A 21,255-nucleotide genomic window follows, 5' to 3' on the forward strand; every position below is an offset into this window, starting at 1 on the left:
ATGAGTCCGATAATCAATATGTCACGCTGGCGGTGTGGTGCAGGACCCAAGTGCAAAGACACGATGATGTGGGTGAAAGAACGGGAGACTTTACTTAAAACGAAGATCCAAATACAGGTGTAAACTAATAAAAGCCGATAACAAAAAGGTGCAGTATGACACTAGGACTTAAATAGAAGGAGAACTGAACAGGGCAACACAGGATTGGTTGAAACTAAACAAGGTTAATAATGAGACAAACAGGTACAGGTGAGGGGCGGAGACAGACACAGAACGGGAGCACAAAGACATATCCAACTAAAAGTCCAAAATGGCGGTGCAGGTTGTGACACAATATTCAGACTGTATGGAGTTAGGTTACTGTGACAGTGTGGCAGTTTGGTAACAATAGCATTATATTTAGTACCACAGAGTGTTAGTCACTATAGCAGTTCCCTATACCATAAACAAGGCCCTTGTTAAATGGAATTATCCATTGACAGACCTGCAGATCTAAAAGGACTGTACTGTGTTAATAAGAGCCATAAAACCAATTAGAGGGTGAAGTGTAGCTATTACCATATTAGTTTCACATCTGAATGCCAGGGATTAGTGAAGGGGACAGTTTGAAATGGGGTGCTTGTGAACAAATTTGACAGCCAAGCGCTTTGGAATTATGTGTCATAGGCATGGTTCCTTTGGATTGAGGGAAGGAGAGAATAGCCCTGGGCCTTTGCCAATGACCAATTACAGTAAACAAACCAGTTGCTGGGCAACTGTGTCAATTTTCAGTCATTCTGTCCCCTCCCCCTTTCTGGGATGCCTGAACTATGATACATAACATTACCTAACCCAAAAATTGTTGGACAAACATAAATGATCAATGAAATTGCGCGCATTTTGTCCCCCCCGTGCTGAAGTAGCCTTCGCAACATCGGTCGGTCAATGTCAAACAGAAAACACCCCACTGACAACACCAGAAAAAAAATTTATTTCCAGCCGTGACGCAAAAATGTACAAGTCATTTTCTTGAGGTTATCACCTGAGATAATATGTTTTGTTGGGTGTATTAAACGTCCACGTCAGTATGATCCATGGCTGTAATCAGGCAGACTACAGGGGGAAACTGAGCCCAATGCATCAAAGTACGAATCTCAGTGCAGGAAAACACTGAACCTAGTCCATCAAGATGTTCCTCAACCCCACAATGACTTCCACCAGCAGCTGGGTTGGGCCGTGTGAGAAGGCGGTCAAGACTCAGGGAGAACAGTAGGTTGCTAGGGGGTAAACCCTGGGGAAAATGAGTTCCTCACAGCTGAAAGTAATTTACAACATGCAAAGGTTCCAGAACAGCCCTCTGGCTTGGTGAGTGCATGTGTGTGTGTGTATGTGTGTGTGTGTGTGTGTGTCAGCAGTGGGGTTACTCCATCGTAAATATTTTGCTGCATTCCATGGTACCGCATTTGTTTGTTTACCCACGCTGCCACGGCAACAGTCTTCTGTTCCCGAGGTTACATTAGGGGAGGAAATAGTGACCAAGCCCTGTTAGTGTTTGGCAGAAACCTGCAACTACAATTAAAGGCACAAGAGAGTCTGTGATTCTATCTGCTTACCGCAATCTTATCAAATGCTTGACTGTGAAATCTCCCGACAAGGGCCAATTACGCGTGTCTCTTCACCCCTCCCTGCATGGCACAGAGTCACTGCACAGCTGACCATAGCATGAGGATGAAGCGCTGATGGAAAGATGTTCTCTTGTTTTCTGCCAAAGCGTGAGACCAAAAAAAAAAAAAAGCATCATGATACATACATGACAACCCCTCTGCTATATACACGTCTGTAAATAACTTTATCCAAGAGTGCTCTACAGTTTTAAAGCCTATAGCAAAGAGACTTCAGTCTCTTGGGACTCAGGGAAAAATGCTTGGAAGAATGAGATTGGGATGATCACAGGAAAGAAAATCCTTTCAGATTCTTGAGGACTGTCACATACGTTAATGACACAAATGTCAATATCTGTGAATATTCATTAGATTTCCAGAGTGCTTTGAAAACTGTGCCACTGAAAGTGCACATCTGACAGCAACAGATACACTCAAAAAGAGAGAGAGAGAGAGAGAGAGAGAGAGAGAGAGAGAGACAGAAAAAGAGTGAATTTGTTAGCTTGTGTCTCCTGACTGACAGGGAGATGGGACAGTTTCCTTCAGTGTGTGGTTTTGATGCTGGCAGACTGTGTGCCTTTGTATTGGGGTAGGTCTTACAGGACTCCTATTAAAAGACAGTGGGCAGAGTCTCCTCATCAGTACTTAATGAGGCCTGAGTCAGAGCTCCATGGCACAGGCAGACAGTAGTTTACCTGCACCAAAGCTTTCCTTTCATAATAGTCCTGTCACTAGTGTTTAGGTTCTTCACTGTGGGGAAAGGCTTGTCTGAGGAGCCTCTCTTCTCAGGAATGATAGTGGTGCCAAACTCTCGCTGTGCAGCCTGTGGGTTCAAAGCAGTTCTCCTGCAGTGCATGGTATGAAAAAATATATTACAGCTCCCTGGAGAGCCATATTTGCACGTCCCAGTTCGCAGTAACTGCACTATATAAAAAAACAACAACAATGACGAATGAGTAGAGAGAAAGAAGAGAACAATCTTAACTTTTTAATTTGAATTAGTAGTCTCTCTGGACCACCTGCCACGCCCTCCTCTGTATGTTATGTGTGTGTGTGTTAGTGGAGAACAGTTAGCATACACAGCACCTTTCGTGGCAGAAGCACCACCAGCTACACTCATATTTAATTCAGCAGGCGAGTTCAGGGGAGCTTTAAATGACACGAGTGTCAGGAATGGATGCCCATTGTTCCCAGGGGCTTTTATGACTGATTAGCCGTGGTAAACACCCCCTACATCTCCGGTTGGCCTTCTGTTGAGCTGCCAACTGTAAAGAAGGGAGACAAATGTGATACACCACAGTAGCCGTTCCACAAGAAAGACTGTCCCACATCCCTCTTCCACATCAACTATTCATGGCCTCAAAGACAAAGTGAGGCCCCATTAAAAACAAGTATGTCCACTGTCCCTCACCCTTCAGTCTTATTCATGCACTTCAGTTTGGAAGAATATTGTGATTTTAATCCAGACGCTTATAAGTTTTGGAGGGTCTTTCACAGATTCAGTGTTTAAATTTCAAATCCAACAGTGTGTTCATTGTCATTGCTTTGCCTTTATTACAATGGATCATCACGAGGGATAATGACCAGATGCTCAGTATGTTATCTAAAATGCTCCAGGGCTCAATAACCGAATAGCTTCCCTTGGCCCATAGCAGTCCATGTCTCTTTCCTCATGGCAGTGAAGCCAAACCCACACTGAGAGGCAGCAGGACTTCGACAGCTCCAGCTCTTAAACTGTCTCTGAACCGTTTGTGGCGTTCGGCTACAGTTCTTCTCGCTGGATCTTGCGGGCTGTTGTTTTGAGTGGAAAATCGCCGTGCCCGCAGGCCAATTTGGAGCAAACTCTCTTCAGATAATTGTTTCTAACCAATGGCCTCTGCTGTGAGTTTTAGTATGTTTAGCCCGTGGGGGATGCTGGTGGCATTGAGGGATAAGCTTTTTACCATGTACAGTAGCAAAAGGCACAGCTCAGAGTGAGAATGTAAGATCCTTCTGTTTGACTAAAATTGATCAATGTCAACCTCTCACCCCCCCACCTCCAGTAATGGGGCGTCACGCTGATCTCAGCCCCCTAGTCACTCGAGTGTTTTCTCTCCCACAGTAATAGTATGTTTGGTTCACCACTGTCATAAGAGCCATGCAAGAGCCAGACAGACTCAATGGGCTAACCAACAGTATCACCCCAACCGACTTCAGGACACTGCTAGGATGAGAAACAGATGTGTTAGTGTAATTCAGCTAGGTTTTTTTTCCAAAATGTCATACACTTTACAACAGATAGACTTCAATTCTGGGGCCATTTTGGCTCAAGGCTGTGCGAGCAAGACGCAAATGTCTCATCTATTATGAGAGAGAGGCCAAGCCTGTTCACAGAAAGCCTCAGAATGGTGGCCTTTCATTGCACAGTTTTTAATAAAACATTGGCCTTTATGTACTTACATGGGCATTTATAATATTGCCCCAGGACTCTGTGTGGTTCTGTCTTTCAGCCATGAGCAGTGAGATGTTGAGACATACTGACAGATTGCCCCCTGGTGGTTGTTGGCAGCTCTGTGTATTGAGCTTACTAAAACCCAGACTGTAATTCCCCTAAGACTGTTAGTGCAAGATGCAGACTCATTTTAATGACATGTTCAAACAAGGCTCCCCTTCATTATGGCTGCTGAGGTTTCCTAGCTCATTTTTTTGGATCTTGACTTGCCATTCCTCGTGTGCAACAGGATAGAGGAGCGCAAAAATAAATCTGTCTTTCCTCAGCATTACTGTAATGGATTGTGTCCGGACTGTATATCTGTCATGCTCCGTGAAGACCTGTGTCATAAAGATTTTCGATGCCCTCTCAGGCTTGACTGATTAGGGTTAACCAGAGACAATTCATTGGACTTAGCAATGTAGACATTCAAAGACATTCAGAGATGAGCACATCTCTGCATTTCAAAGCATTTATTTGCTTAACTTGACCCATTCTCTTAACCTGTCCCAATCTGTTAACCTGTCCCAATCTCTTTTTTTCTCTGAATCTGTCCCAGTTTCTTTAACTCTCCCTATCTTTTTACTCTCTTAACCAATCCCAGCCTTTTTATTCTCTTAGCCTGTTTCATTCTTTAGTTTTTATATGACTGTGTATTGATGCAAGGATTATCTGTTTATTTGGTTCCTCAACCGTCAGTAAAACACTATGTTGACAGATGGAATCTGACTGTTGTTGTTGGACAGTTACCAGTCACTCTCTCACAGTCTTATACAATAACTCTTCTCTTAAGCAATGATGGTAATAACCAAAATAACTGGATTTTAGTGGCTGGTTAGAGGGCACACCTACTGCAGAATGGGGTCCCCACCATAGCGTGACTCACCTGGTTGTAAACTTCACTCTTTCCTCAAGACCTTGATAAGCAGAATGGTGTGACCAGGGCGGTGAGTTCCACTGTATTAGTAGATGAGAGTAGTGTCAAGGATGAAAACCAATTCTGAGATCAGTGTATAGTGGCAGTTATCGAAACAGGCTCTGTCCTCAGTGTCAGGTCAGAGGTGAATGCCGGATCTGGACGCAGGTGCCAGCCAGACACACTCTGGATCAACAGACGGAACAAAAAAACTGCGTCGTGCGTTGTGGCCAGCATCGTCTGAGAGGCCGTCAGAGAGAGAGCCAGAAGCGGTGCCAGGCATATCCTGCCAAGACAGGCTGTCAAAACAAGTGATCATCCCATCCGCAGACTGCCAGCAGAACCTGGAGTTCTGTTTCCATACAACACCAGTCCCTCTGTCCAAACAGGAACACGGTAGGCAGTGATCCATTCCAGTGGCAACCTCTTATGTTAACCAGTGAACATTTATTTCCTTGTCATATAAACAAAAACTCAGAACTCGTAACAAATAATCTGTTCTGGATAATCTGATGAGAGCGCCTGGTCTTCTCCCACAGGGGAAAAATATTCAGTTCTTTGATGAGTGATGAGATTTCGGTAGAGGCGCAGCATTGCTGCCTCTGATTGTCATTTATCAGTTTAATGTTGATTCGTAGTGATGTGTGATGGTTAAACGGAAACATGATCATAACCCGTGCAAGTGTAGTCATTTACTTTAGATTCCTGTGATATTATGAAAAAGCTGCATCATGGTCTTTGGTGTTTTTCAAACCTCTCAGCAATGCTAATGCACACACACACACAGAGAGAGAGAGAGAGAGAGAGAGAGAGAGATGCTAAAACTTTCATTAAAATACGACAAAGCTGCCTCAAATGAAATCTGAAAGTTAGTCACTGTGTAATTTGGCATCCATGAAGGGCACGTTAAAGGGAATGTGTAAACATGGTGAGGTCACTAAGATGTTCACGTTTTTCACACGAGGCCTTTTCTGGCTGACAGAAATGTTCTCTCTAGAGTGCACACACAACACACACACACTTAAACACATGCACACACACACTTAAACACACACAGAACTTGTTAGGGAAAGAACAAAAAAACAAAACAGAACAAAAAAACAAATCTGGCATCATTTGTTGCAGAGCAACAGGCCTCTCGTCGATAAACTCTGACTTGCCTATTCTCTTTAAAATACGTTGGCTGTGACCCAAACATTTTACATCTGCCGAAATCTGTTCATCTTGGGGCTCTGGTTAACAGCCCAGGCATGCAGATGAGCCTACTAACCACACTCACAGCCAAGTGTGTGCTGTTTAAGAGCTTTTTCTCTGTCTGGTCTAGTTACAGTTTAAGGCTTGTGCGGCCGGATATGACCAGTAAAAAATAGCAGGTGAGCTGAAAATGTTAACAGCAGATGTCTAGAGATGGCAGACATTTTGTCTGCTGAGAGAGAGAGAGAGAGAGAGAGGACAGCATTTTGCTCTGATTTGTTTGGCGCTTGCAATCCTACCCAATCTCACAAACCATAAAAGACGTTATTTGGGATCAAAACATGTCTTGTAGAAATGATGATGAGGTAATCTTTTGGAGAAATCTACCTCCATGCTGAAGGGAGAGTAAGGTAGCCTTTTACACAAACTTTCGACTGAGGACTGGAAAAACATCAGGATTCGTTGAAGTTCTCTTGAGTCCACATTCTAATTCACTTTATTCCACTAGAAAAGTCCTTGATTAATCTAGCGTAAGCAACTTGCGTTTTGCTTGCTTGGGTTTCACTGTACTGCTTTGAAGAACGTTGCTATGGAAACAGCTCTGTGTAGGTAAAGAAGCTGCAGTAACCTGTTATAACTGCTTAGTAACATTGTTACAACAGGACCAATGGCGTCACATTTTAAGTTTTACCGAACAGCATGGGCTGGGTTTCAGGGTGTTTTTTCGGCAGGTTGTTGTCAGACCTGGCTGTGCTGGTTAGGACCACATTGCAAGAGGTGACAGGTGTCCTGCTGAGATGCCAACTGCAGGGGGCAAACTCCAACACCCTCCCCGGACTAGCTTTCATCACCTCAGCACAGGTCTCAACCTTTCACTGTCAGGACCAAGGACCCACTGCTGATGAGCAACAGGGCAGAGGAATGGAGGAAGGGTCTCTGTCATCTAAACCAAGGGCCCCTCATTGCAGGCATCAGTCAAATGCCACCCCCACCCCCCCACACACACACATAGACACACACACACAGACACGCACGCACACACACATAAATGGGGCAAGTGTTTTGGTTCGGTTCGATACATTTGAGCTTTACCCATAACGATATTGTTAAAGCTTAATAAAAAGAAAAAAAGTGACTTGAGGTAGTGATTTTGCATATTTAACTCTTTCATGTTCTGTTGCTTTATAATTAAGCCTGCAGAACCTTCTGAAAACGAAGCTTCCCGCAGTTCCTCTTCAAATGAAAAGAGAAAATGTGTTCTCTTAGAGTACACTCCCATGTGCAAATGCATTTGACTGTTGAGAACTGGGAGAGTTTCAGAAAGTGCCATTACACCTTGTCTGGACTGCAAGCATAACTAAGAAAACATGTGCTTTTCTCACAAAGCAAAAGGACAGGTTTGGATAACAATGAAGAAATCAACCTCAAATCTCAGGCAAGACAAGCGAGGAGAAAAGAAAACATCGGCTTAGTGGAGTGGTATTGATTCTCTCCCGGAAAACAGCCTCTTCCAGTCTGAATGCTCTCTCCTTAGCTATTTCCTTTTGGTTTTGCCACTGATGGGGGAATTACTTAGAAAGATCGATAATTGCAGGTCCTCGCTAATATTTCACTCCAATGCGGGACTTGGTGGTGTAAGGTATCAGGCTGAGGCGTGTGATTGGGTTGCTGAGCTGTGCCTGGAAAAGCGACTAGGATATGTTTCCCCATCCAAAACCCCTGTCATTAAAAAGGGTGCATAGCTGGCTCACTAGCTCATCCTTGACAACTGGGAAAATATTTGCTCATCTCTGCCTGGTGAAAGATGGCGTTTTGCAGCTTGCCTGCCTTTTCTACTTTTCTTTTTTATTGTTTCGTCAAAGTTGTTGTGAAGATCTCTGTTCAGAGCACAGTAGAGAGTAATATTCTCTCTCTCTCTCTCTCTCTCTCGCTCCCCCTCTCTGTCTGACAGTGAACATCTTGCCTAGCCTATTTCACCGTCTGAGTTTCCCGCTTTTTTTACTGTGTATGCGTGTGAGTGCTGGTGTGTGAGTGTGCGTGTGTGTGTGTGTGTGTGTGTAGAAACATCTGTGTTCACACTGTTATCAGACTGTCAGGCTTCTGCTGAAGTGTACTGAGCAGTGCTTAATGATCTTGTGAAACAAAACTTCAACGAGAGTCTCCAAAGTCTGGTGTTTTTTCTCATTCTGTACTTTCAATTAGCAGCAAAACAAATCCGCAAAAGTGCTACAACTGTGTGTTTCATACCAATATGGTAGACATTTTAGTTATTTTATCAAGAGAAGAGCAATGCTATCTAAACCGTGCAGTTTGAGCGTCTGAGATGTGGGTGTTGCGCTGAAATGGGCTGCTTTTCCCTGAAATAGGATTCCATCCATTGTTTCAGTATAACTGTTCAGCAAGGGTCTGTCCTGTTTACAGTTGAGGGTTCTCTGAGATAAGTGTGTTGCTCCGTAGGAGGGGATTTTCCACAGACAGTGCAGACATGCCAGCCAAAACCACAAGACTCCAAGAGCTGTTCTCTCTCTGGTGGTCAGAGAGACAGAGAATGAGCTGCCACGTTAAATTAAGACCAGGGGCCCGCAAAAGGCAGGCTAAAATAAAACATGGCTGGGTCATGCTCAGGCCTGCCCTGGCAGGGAAAAATGCAAAGTCAGGCCAAATCGCTTGATTGGCATCTAGCCGAGCAAAGACATAAGCAGGCTCTCCCTGTTGGTGGTGGCTGTTTGTGGTTCGTGGGGAATGCACACCAGGTCCCAGGGGTATTGAGCGGGGATTTCACGACCATGGATGGGAGAGGAGAAGGGCTGTTAGGTCACGAGCCTCCGCCGATGGTGAGGAACATGTTGGGAGCAACCCGGGAGGCCAGGCGAGGAAACACTACACCTGACCTTGGGAGCCTTCTCTCTTAGTCACCCTACACCCCCCTCTGTAAGCTGCCTCTCTCTCTCTCTCTCTCTCTCTCTCTCTCTCTCTCTCTCAAGGAGAGTAGGCATAGGTATGCTTTAAAACACAGTGTTCCACTCTTAGCACTCTGAATTAGTCTATGGCTCAGTTACCAGGAAATCATAATGACATCCTCTGGTGTTGCTACTCTGTCCTCTGTTACTGGGGGGGGGTCTCTGTGTTGATCACCTCTGTCACCTGCTATAGGGAGGTTAAGGGGAATATCCTCATATATCACCATCAATTTCCAGATAAAGATCCTTGTTCTGACTACAGCAGAGGTTAAATGTTTCAGTGAACAAGAGTGAAACTTAAAGTGTTGCTTGCCTCCGTACTTGATATTTTAAATTATTTTGCTTTCCTTTATTTGGCTTGATAGTGGGACAGGTGATGAAGTAGGCGAATAATTCTGTAAGTACTGGCAGTACACTTTAATGAGCCTAAGGGCTATGCTGTTGGCTTCATGTCTTCACTTTAACACAGCTGTAAAATTCATACACATGTAGATTGAATGTGTGATCTTGTTTAATAAAAAAAAGAGTGGGAAGTAATGGGACAGTAACTGAGACCTTAAGAGTTTGACAACAGTGTGCTGGGTTCAAAGCCTGAGTCCAGTTGGGACACAGCCATGAAATTTTTACACTTCAATTGCTTCGTGAGAGAGAACTCAGAGAGAGAAAGAACAGGGAGAGAGAGAACAGAAAGAAAAGAGCCTCTGAGTGCACTCCAGAGAATCTCAGTTTTGAACTTTGACCACGCTCCTTTTGAAATCATTGAGTTCTCTTATTTCTCGAATTAAGTACTATTGACAGAGAATATAAGAGCAGATCTGAGAGCACAGACTGACTTTTCATATGGCCCGTGAGAATGGATGAAGTGTGGTTACTCTAGGGAGGTTTGTTCTTGGAGCCTGGGTGCCGTCAGGTGTTCTCTTTGGACTACTATGTTTCATTCTGTTTGAGTCCAGAATAGCTCCACTCCAGAACCGCATGGCTTTATTAGACTGTCACTCAAGCTCAACCACTATGACTCTCAGTGAAACAGACACAAAAGGAAGATTGGCTCCTCAAAGCCACGCCAAATACTACTCCCTGATTGCCTGATTGTCTAGTCTGGACTGAGCCAAGGTGTGTGTGTGTGTCTATGTGGGTGTGAGAGAGAAAGAGAGAGAGAGAGAGAGAGAGAGAGAGAGAGAGAGAGATGGTGAAGGAAGAGGAAATGATTTAGGTGAAACAGGGCCGATGACTGTGCCTGCTGAGAAAGAGCATGGCCGACGTCTCCTTGGGAAACGTTTACAAACACAGCAGAGGTACTTAAGAGCTGCTTCTCTGACAGCGAGAGTGTGCTGTGTCAAGGAGAAAAAAAGGAACCTCTTACCTCATTTGCCCTTTCAGCTGCCTGTATGTGTGTGTGTGTGCACGCGCGCGTGTAGCAGCAGCAGTAGTAGTAGTAATAATAATAGTAGTGATTGGCTTATGGATGCTTGTAAAAACAAAACCTACATCCTTTTTCCACAGAGTGCCTGTAGCAATGTGATTCCAGGAAACTTTACATGATCTGTTTCAAGTGCCCTCTTGATAAGGTATGAGGGATTTAGCACTACTCTTCACAGCTCATTGAAAAGAGGCATTAGCCCTGTAAGGTAGTGCTGCAAAGGAAAGCGGCAAGGGGAGTGCTAACACTCACACTCTGTCGTATGCTTAGAAAAATGACGTGTTGAGACATGGATCCAAGATTGTTCAGGCTTTATTTTCACAGTTGTTTGCAAATTCTTGACATCACACCGTACCGGGAGGCATCATCTTACTGTACCACTGAAGTTAATTGTGGCTTCAGGTCATTACCCAAGCCCTGACCCACAAACGCATAACTAGTTATTCCAGTTCAGCACTTAAAGAGGAAGAGAGAGGCCTGGAATAGAATACATTCTGTTAATCTGAAGAATAAGGCCTTAGGGAGAACAGTCCATACCGTGTCAGTGTTGCTTCCTCAGAACCGTGGAAGTGTTAAAAACGGCTTCCTAAGAGAAATTAGCAGTTTGAATGGAGTCACTTAGCGCGGGCTGTAGACATGTAGAACACAATGTACAGTACAAGAGTCATTATAACATAATGAACTCTGGTTCACACTGAATCAGAACTTTCAGTAATCAAACACAGAGCTACCACATATGATTCTCAGTGAATTTTATTTATTTATTTATTCATTTATTTTCTGGTTGCTGAGTTGAACACTACTTTGCAGCGTTAAGTTTATACCACTTAATTGGTTGATAAAGTTCCAGCCTTGAGACTGTAGATTAGATTGGAGCAAAAAGCCAAGTGGAGACCTGACTCCCAGTTGCCTTTAACAAGTATCATGAGGCGCTTTCAAAGCGAACAGTTCTAGGGTCTCATTCGATAGGAACTACTCCCTGGGGAGCTTCCCCTAGAACTACATACGTTCTAGGGCTTATTTCCCTGTTTGCATTCGCACCGCCAGTAGGAACGCTGAAGTGACGTAAGCCGGCCGACGGTGGTATACCAACGTCACGCTAAGAGCTGTTGTTTACACGGCTAACCAAGGTAGCTGCACATTTTTAAGTACAAATTTAATGACTTTTAAGACCTTTTAAATACCTCTAAATGTAAAACAATAATACCATTACTGCGGCAAAAAAAAATCGACAAACTAGACTACAGTACACACAATTATTGAGTTTTATTGAATTTGAATGATAGAAATATTGAGTACACATTAGATAACAAAACAGCCTTCTCATTAACGAAAATAAAACTGTATGGCGATAGACCCAGTCCGATGGACAACAATGTACCCCTGCACTTAGCAGTAGCAGTGACTCGATGGGCATAATACTTTTCAGGTGCTATCATAGCGCTTGTGCCAAACGCTTGCTCGCAGCGTCGTTTTTTTTGGTTTTTTCCTTTTTTCCCGCCGCAGCCCTAAAATCGTAAGATGGATGAACACATTCTTCCTCTAGGTTAAAATGCAGATCACAGCCACACAAGCACCTACCGAAGCGGAGTGTACGCTACATCTTCAAGGTACAAATATACATTTTGGACGTTGCTGAAATGGTCATTGTTGGGGGATAAAAAATACCGGTAAAATAAAACATAAAAACATGTCTCCCCTCCTACTATTCCAGACATTTTAAGACATTTTTAGACATGAATATCAAAAACTTCATGTAATACGTTCTAAGACTTTATATTTTGCACTGATCTTTAGAAATGGCGGTTGCAATCATCGTATACCTGCGTCACAAAGTTCCTATTCGCGCTGCGAAAGTACCTACCCTGAAGTAGGAGCTAAAAAAGCCCCTCAAAACGGCGTTCTATGATCGTTCTAAGTTTCTGTGGTGCGAACACGCGAAAAAGGGGGTACTTTCTCCAACAGTTCTAAGAACTATGGAAAAGTTCCTCCGGTGCGAAAGCGCCTAGAGTCATTGTTGGGGGATGTAAAATAAAACATAAAAACTTAACATGCCTCCCCTCCTACAATTCCTGACGTTTTTAGACCTGAATATCAAAAACTAAATGTAAGACGTTCCAAGACTTGATATTGTACACGGATTTTTAAAAATGCCGGTTGTAATCATCGTATACCTACACCTGGACCAATGGCCGTATATCAAGTTCCTAGTTCCCACCTGCCCTGCTCTGGTAGTTGCTTTGCCATTAGGTTTGACATTTTCCTACTTCTAACATCCCCAGTACACGGGCACAGAGTGGCTGGCATACGCCAACCCAAAGGAGGGGGAAAACAGACTGGGCAGGTGTTTTGTTTGTTTGCCTTCTTAATCTGTCAAGTGGTCTGATATCCAAATACGTTGTTATCAGTAGTCATAGGTTATTGGTGATAGATCTACATTTCCATATGGTGTCGTGATGAGGACAGTATTAAAATATTTGGGTGTCACCTAAGTTTGAGAAGGCTTAAGAATCGGCAGTCATAGTAACCACGTTATGTTAAGTCAGCTGAGGTAAGAGCTCCAGGGGAACAGACACTGCCATCTATCCTGGCTTAAACACAGCGCCACCTTATGACCTAGTGGTGGAAGCACAAGTATATTCCATTTGAAGACTATCTCTCTTTTGTTTCTTATAGCCCAGTGAAATGCTTCGGTTTATCAGTTGAATAGAATTTACCTTTATTTATGGATTTCAGAAACTGTATAGCTCTTTGAGAGAAAAATCCAGTTGGTTGTTGATTAATGGCCATGCATTGTGATGCCAATGGAGGCGTGATCATGGGGCGTCTTTGAATTTATTCCCATTTTCCACCAGATGGTCCTGACAGCTTCATAAACGTCATTTACTTTCATGAAGCCTCGGCATTGGAGAGAGTGTCTGACTCTTGCCCAGAGCTCCCGCGTGCTTGTCTTCTCAAACGTTAGCCTCCGTGCCATGCTATTGGACTAGCATCAGACTTCCCTCCACTTTCACTTCCCATCTCACTTCTGCTTTGAGACACATGCCTGCCTGCACTCATTTCTCTGAACAAAATGTTGGATTTCTGTGGAGAGTAAATTGTAATAAGGGGAATAATTCAGAAGATGTGCAGTCTCTCTCCGTCCAGGGAATGGGTGGAGGGGCTGGTTTCAAAGGCTGCTGACCAGTTCAGCTGGGTAAAATTACAGTGTGTATCATGCTGTCATACAAGCAAATACTGAAGGCTTCAGCAGCTAATCGTTTCTTCACTGATCCTTATACATCTCTCCCTTCACATCATTCTGGACAAGGTCTATGAACACTGGAAGTATAGAATGAAAAGCCTAGTGTTTTTTAAAATGGCATTAACACATTTAGTTAGTCTAGAGAAGTGTTTCCAGGATTGGCTCAGGACACTGGTCTTTGTAAACTGGTTACATGGAGGACTTGAAATTTTAAGCTGTGTTGGTTTTGGAGCTGTTTTCTTGTAATTGGAAGTTCTCTGTGTTTTTCCTCAGCATACAACCGTGCTTCCTTTTATCATCATTGAGATGAGGACAACGCACCATCAGTATCCCAGCAGGCTGTGTGGACTCCTGGCAGTGTGCACTTTTGCAGTGGGATATGTGCTATGGTAACTCTCCTCTCTCTCTCTCATGCATGCGTTCCACTGCCTGTGCCTCTCAATTATGATTTATAGCCTGGTGAGAAAGTTATCAGAGAAACTTTGTGCGTGTGTGTGTGTGTGTGTGTGTGTTTGTTTTTCTGTGGGTTAATGACACAATACTTGTCTTACAGTAACACTTTGTTAATGTTTTTGAATGAGGGGACACGTTTTAAACCATCTATCTGTTTAAGCCTTCATGCAGTCCTGACATACTCCTTTAGTAACACAAACAATGACCTGGACCTGTCATTGAGACACACCCAATAGCATTGGTCCAGTGGGGTTATCCAGCCCGGGCATCCTGAACTATTTGGACAGCACAGAAGAAATGCTGTGTCAAAACTACCTAAAGTGAGAGCAAATAAGCACACATCTCTTTCAGTGGTAATCTCCCTCCACAAATGAAGCAGATTTGGCAATACTTTTCATCAGGTTAAGGTCCCCATTCTGTCTTTGAGCCATACAGTATAAGTAAATCCATAGGCAATCTTACACAGGGATTAAATTTCCACAGGGAAGGAAAGAGAGTGAGATAGAGATAGATAGATAGAGAGAGAGAGAAAGAGTGATAGGAGAAGAGTGGGTTTGCAAGTACCACGGCACATTGAATCTGTCAGAGATTCCTGGACTACACATGTTCACTCAAATACTCTCTCTCTCTCTCTCTCTCTCGCTGGACATTTGCATAAACTTTTAGGGTTTAAAATAGATTTATGTGTTTGTGTAATATATATTTAGGCCTAAGGTCAGTCAAGTTCTTTGGATCTGAGGTGTAAAAAGTCATCAGTGACCTTGGAATAGGCATAAATGGAGAAATCATGCACCGTCCATTAATAGATATCAGAAAAATTGAACCTGGGTGTACATTCTGAAACGGTTTCAGTGCCTATAGGTTTCTGAACTTGTAAAACTAAACCAGTCTGATGTGTTATCACATCAGATGATATTCCACTGCAGAAACATCCTGGCACTAGGACACTAGGGTTAGTGGCTGTCCTAGTCAGGAATACCCAGCCTTAGTTTGAGTCCACTCCGAGGTCACAGAGGTCAAGTTCAAGACATGACCCAGACCAGACAGCATTGAATCTAGGACAACATGGAGTCTGGGAAGGGGTTAGTTGGTACAGGTCCAAGAAAAGACAGATAATTAATTTAAGACTAACTCATATGACCCAAGTAATTCAACACTAATCCATCTGAGGAATTAAGGCTACAGGTTGCATCGAGCAGATTTTCCCACCATTAAAAAATTACACACCTGTGATGGACCACATGTGCTCATGGAAGTGTTATTCACGTGCTAATGGGATTGGGCATGTGATAACCACCACCCTGGTGAGAAAAGCATTTCCATGACAAACTATGAACACCAGGCAGCTAGTTTCTGACGTTCTCCTGTGCTATGCATGGTAATAGCGTTTCTGTGGGCTTGTTGACCAGCTAGCATCATTTATGTAACATTCAATAGCACTGAAATTGAACACAATTGTCTTTCTTCAGATAATAAACTAAAAACTCATAAGATTTATATGTGTGGACTTCAAATATTGAGTATTAGGTCATTTGATGTAACTTTAACTGTATGATTGTACTGAACTAAAACTACTGAAAACATATTTGCTGAGCAAGACTATCCTAACCCAACCTACACTGCATTTGGAAAGTCAAATGGGGCTAGCTAAGTATGACTGGAAAAATTATAAATTGCACAGGGCAAAACATTCACTGATGCATGTCATTGTCATAAGTGATATCAGGATCTTGATAAACTGTAACTAGTTGAATGAATATGTCAGTAAACACATTTCTAATCAGTAAATCAGTTTTTTGTATTTGGACTCTTGGCTGATGTAAATGACATTCTATAGCCTATGAAGTGGAGTCTACCAGATAACATTACTGAACAAAACCGGTGCCTTCGATCTGATCACTCACTATGGCCAATGGACAATCATTGGTTATTTCTGGATGCATATGGCCCTATGACAACTAATGTTCATCTATGGGTAGAAATAGAGCAAAATAACAGGCCACAACAGATTAACCTGCATTTAGGTTTTTTTTACTGGTCTGGGGAAACAAATCAGATTCCACTACTGTCTCAGACCATTTAGAAGATTGAACTCAAATGTTCCCAAGTCCCCGACAAGATCAAGACCATAATAATCTGGTCTCAAGACCAGGACTGGCCTTCAATAATACAACACTGGTTTGCAGCTATAATAGTTTGTAGCTCTTGCTCTCTCTCTCTCTCTCTCTCGCTCGCTCTCTCCCTCTCTCTCTCTCTCTCTCTCTCTCTCTCTCTCTCTCTCTCTCTCTCTCTCTCTCTAGTTCTTATGGACGAAATGGACAGACTGGCATAACAGAAAAATAAACTTAGAGACCTTCTGGGGTGTAACCATGAACTTTCTCTCTCTCTCCCTCTCTGTCTCAGGATGTGTTGGGTGCACAACATGACTGGAGTGTGGGTTTATCCTCTGTTGGAGCATATTGGCCCCATGGCCAGGGTAGCCTTCTTCTCCTGTCTGACCGTGCTCGTCAGTATTTACTACATTGTAGGAGAGATTCTCAACAATTACATCTGGGATTCCTCAAAGTGTAAGCCTGCGTTATGTATTTCTGTGTGTGCTTGTGTTGTATGAGGCATTCATCTCTGTGTCTCCTGTTCCAGCCTTACACGAGAACACTCACACATACAACCACACACACACACACACACACACACACACACATACATGAGTGCTTGTGTGTGTGTGTGTGTCTGTGTGTGTGTCTGTGTCTGTGTGTCTTTGTAAACATGGTTGTGTGCATGTTTGTAAGCGTGTGTGTGTGTGTGCGTGTGTGCATGCCTTTGAGTTTCTAAGCGCACGCGCGTGCGCATGCATGTTTGTAAGCCTGTGTGTGTGCGTGCATGTGTGCCTGTGTCTGTGTCTGTGTGTCTTTGTAAGCATGGTTGTGTGCATGTGTGTATGCCTTTGTGTGTGTGTGTGTGTGTGTGTGTGTGTATGCATGTTTGTAAGCCTGCGTGTATGTGTGAGTGTGTGTGGGTGGCTATTAATGTGCCTTTGGCAGTGTGTAGCAGATGGGAACCAGACTCGTCAGTTCTCTCTCAGTTTTGACCATTGCTCCTCTTTACACATCCTATCTGCTTCACTTTTTACACATCCTATCTGCTTCACTCTTTACACATCCTATCTGCTTCACTTTTTACACACCCTATCTGCTTCACTCTTTACACGTCCTATCTGCTTCACTCTTTACACGTCTTATCTGCTTCACTCTTTACACATCCTATCTGCTTCACTCTTTACACGTCCTATCTGCTTCACTCTTTACACGTCCTATCTGCTTCACTCTTTACACGTCCTATCCGCTTCACTCTTTACACGTCCTATCCACTTCACTCTTTACATATCCTATCTGCTTCAATCTGTACACATCCTATCCGCTTCACTCTTTACACGTCTTATCTGCTTCACTCTTTACACATCCTATCCGCTTCACTCTCTACAAGTCCTATCCACTTCGCTCTGTACACGTCCTATCCGCTTCTTTACACGTCCTATCCACTTCGCTCTGTACACGTCCTATCCGCTTCACTCTCTACAAGTCCTATCCACTTCGCTCTGTACACGTCCTATCCGCTTCTTTACACGTCCTATCCACTTCGCTCTGTACACGTCCTATCCGCTTCACTCTCTACAAGTCCTATCCACTTCGCTCTGTACACGTCCTATCCGCTTCTTTACACGTCCTATCCACTTCGCTCTGTACACGTCCTATCCGCTTCACTCTTTACACGTCCTATCCGCTTCACTCTTTACACGTCCTATCTGCTTCACTCTTTACACGTCTTATCTGCTTCACTCTTTACACGTCTTATCTGCTTCACTCTTTACACATTCTATCCGCTTCACTCTTTACACGTCTTATCTGCTTCACTCTTTACACATCCTATCCACTTCACTCTTTACACGTCTTATCTGCTTCACTCTTTACACGTCCTATCTGCTTCACTCTTTACACGTCCTATCCACTTCACTCTTTACACGTCCTATCCGCTTCACTCTTTACACATCCTATCTGCTTCACTCTTTACACATCCTATCTGCTTCACTCTTTACACGTCCTATCTGCTTCACTCTTTACACGTCCTATCTGCTTCACTCTTTACACGTCCTATCCGCTTCACTCTTTACACGTCCTATCCACTTCACTCTTTACACATCCTATCCACTTCACTCTTTACACGTCTTATCTGCTTCACTCTTTACACGTCCTATCTGCTTCACTCTTTACACGTCCTATCCACTTCACTCTTTACACGTCCTATCCGCTTCACTCTTTACACATCCTATCTGCTTCACTCTTTACACGTCCTATCTGCTTCACTCTTTACACGTCCTATCTGCTTCACTCTTTACACGTCCTATCCGCTTCACTCTTTACACGTCCTATCCACTTCACTCTTTACATATCCTATCTGCTTCAATCTGTACACATCCTATCCGCTTCACTCTTTACACGTCTTATCTGCTTCACTCTTTACACATCCTATCCGCTTCACTCTCTACAAGTCCTATCCACTTCGCTCTGTACACGTCCTATCCGCTTCTTTACACGTCCTATCCACTTCGCTCTGTACACGTCCTATCCGCTTCACTCTCTACAAGTCCTATCCACTTCGCTCTGTACACGTCCTATCCGCTTCTTTACACGTCCTATCCACTTCGCTCTGTACACGTCCTATCCGCTTCACTCTCTACAAGTCCTATCCACTTCGCTCTGTACACGTCCTATCCGCTTCTTTACACGTCCTATCCACTTCGCTCTGTACACGTCCTATCCGCTTCTTTACACGTCCTATCCACTTCGCTCTGTACACGTCCTATCCGCTTCACTCTCTACAAGTCCTATCCACTTCGCTCTGTACACGTCCTATCCGCTTCTTTACACGTCCTATCCACTTCGCTCTGTACACGTCCTATCCGCTTCACTCTTTACACGTCCTATCCGCTTCACTCTTTACACGTCCTATCTGCTTCACTCTTTACACGTCTTATCTGCTTCACTCTTTACACGTCTTATCTGCTTCACTCTTTACACATTCTATCCGCTTCACTCTTTACACGTCTTATCTGCTTCACTCTTTACACATCCTATCCACTTCACTCTTTACACGTCTTATCTGTTTCACTCTTTACACGTCCTATCTGCTTCACTCTTTACACGTCCTATCCACTTCACTCTTTACACGTCCTATCCGCTTCACTCTTTACACATCCTATCTGCTTCACTCTTTACACATCCTATCTGCTTCACTCTTTACACATCCTATCTGCTTCACTCTTTACACGTCCTATCCGCTTCACTCTTTACATGTCCTAAATGTCTCACTCTGATCCTGAAAACCATTCAGCACCTCCTCTGCCACAGTCAAGCTCCTCCTCTTACTGCTGCCAGGGTGACCTGTTGAAGCACTGGTTTTTGCTTTTTTTAGAAGTCTTTCATTTTCACAATAACGTAATCTTTCATTACAAGGAAAAGAAAAACAGAACAAAGGAGTGGATATATTGCCATGGATTAAACCTTTCTTTTCTCTTTCTCCAGGTGTGCTGGACTCAGACAAAGATAAAACGGACTGAGAAACTGCATGGAGGAGAAGTTGTGACTGTCTGAAGGCGATACTCACCCAAACACTCCTGTCTTCACGCCAGACTTTTTATGACAAGCCCAAATTCAGGAATACAGAGCTATAATCCCATCCAATAAGGTTACTGCCCACGTTAGACCGACGTTTTAAAGACATCATTTCCATATTCTTCCTCTCTTCCTTTTTTTTGGCGGGGAAGGATCATATCCCAGCTGTTGTCTGTTTCCAGCTGACTCCTCTGGTCTGAAATCTGACCAAAGCACAGAGCGGATGAACATCATTCTAGATGAGACTAACCTGAGACTTAATGTGGGTTATGGTGTTTAAGCATACCTCAAATGTAATCACTATCACTGCATTCTCATGTCAAAGACTAGGACACATCTTCTCCTATTATTTACTCTGTATGTCTGTGTATCTATAATTACTGTACTTTATTCAGGGGACTCTGGTGACACTCAACTTTATGACCTGCACTTGAACATTATAATCATATATATCTCATCAGCCGAACGCGTGTGACTTGTGATGGCTGATGGAGTTCTGGCATTGCCTTTTGTTATGTATGTAGCGTTTTTCCATGTATTCCTACAGCTCTCGAATGAAGGGAGTGTTTGAATTGACTGGAGTCTTATTTGAGATATAGATAATGTGGAAAGACTGCTGCCAAACAGCCTTATTCAGTCTTGAGTGCTGTTCTGTGAAGCCGTTTTAAAACTATGGATGTTACCGTCAACAGTCTCCTGGTCTCACTTCGTCTTTTACCGATGAGCTGCTGAGGACAGCAGAATAATGATATTCACTGTGCTAAGCTACTGAAGACAGCAGAATAATGATATTCACTGTGCTTTGAGAGCTGCTGTCTTGCTATGTGTTTTATTTAAGAAGAGAGAGAAGCAGGAGAAAGGGTACTTGGCTTTTGATTGCTGAGATCTGACTTTGCAACCTTCCAATAAAAGGTGTGAATTTATTCAAAGAAAGTAAAATGTGCTGTGAGTGAAAATGAATGTGTGAGAATCTCAATACAGCCCTGCTCTTCACACGTGCATGCGTGCACGCAAACATACACGCACACGTGCACACACACACACAAAAGTCACAACTGCCTGGAGAACAGCAAGCCAGCCACTCAATTACAAAGAAAAATAACCGCACTTTATGATTTAATGTTTATCCTATATTTTCTCTGGCTCTCTTACTTTTGCTTTTTCAGACTTAGGCATCACCCAAACATAACAGAGTAGGACATTGTCCTAATGAGAAACACACACGTTCTGGACCAGAGGAGAAGTCAGTTCTCCACCAAAATAACAATCCACTTCACTACAGGCCCAAA

At 43.4% G+C, this 21,255-nt stretch overlaps 1 protein-coding gene across 1 annotated transcript in view; it reads left to right on the forward strand.

Moving 5' to 3' along the window:
- Window positions 1–19,911, forward strand: part of aig1 (androgen-induced 1 (H. sapiens)) — a 32,359-nt gene extending 12,448 nt beyond the window's left edge. The window contains exons 4-6 of the mRNA XM_030771972.1: window positions 14,118–14,233; window positions 16,701–16,864; window positions 19,877–19,911. Of these exons, the coding sequence (XP_030627832.1) occupies window positions 14,118–14,233; window positions 16,701–16,864; window positions 19,877–19,911 (315 nt within the window). The remainder of the gene's footprint in view (window positions 1–14,117; window positions 14,234–16,700; window positions 16,865–19,876) is intronic.
- The last annotated feature ends 1,344 nt before the right edge of the window (window positions 19,912–21,255 follow it).

This window comes from Chanos chanos, chromosome 4 (assembly GCF_902362185.1).
Source record: "Chanos chanos chromosome 4, fChaCha1.1, whole genome shotgun sequence".
NCBI lineage: Eukaryota > Metazoa > Chordata > Actinopteri > Gonorynchiformes > Chanidae > Chanos > Chanos chanos.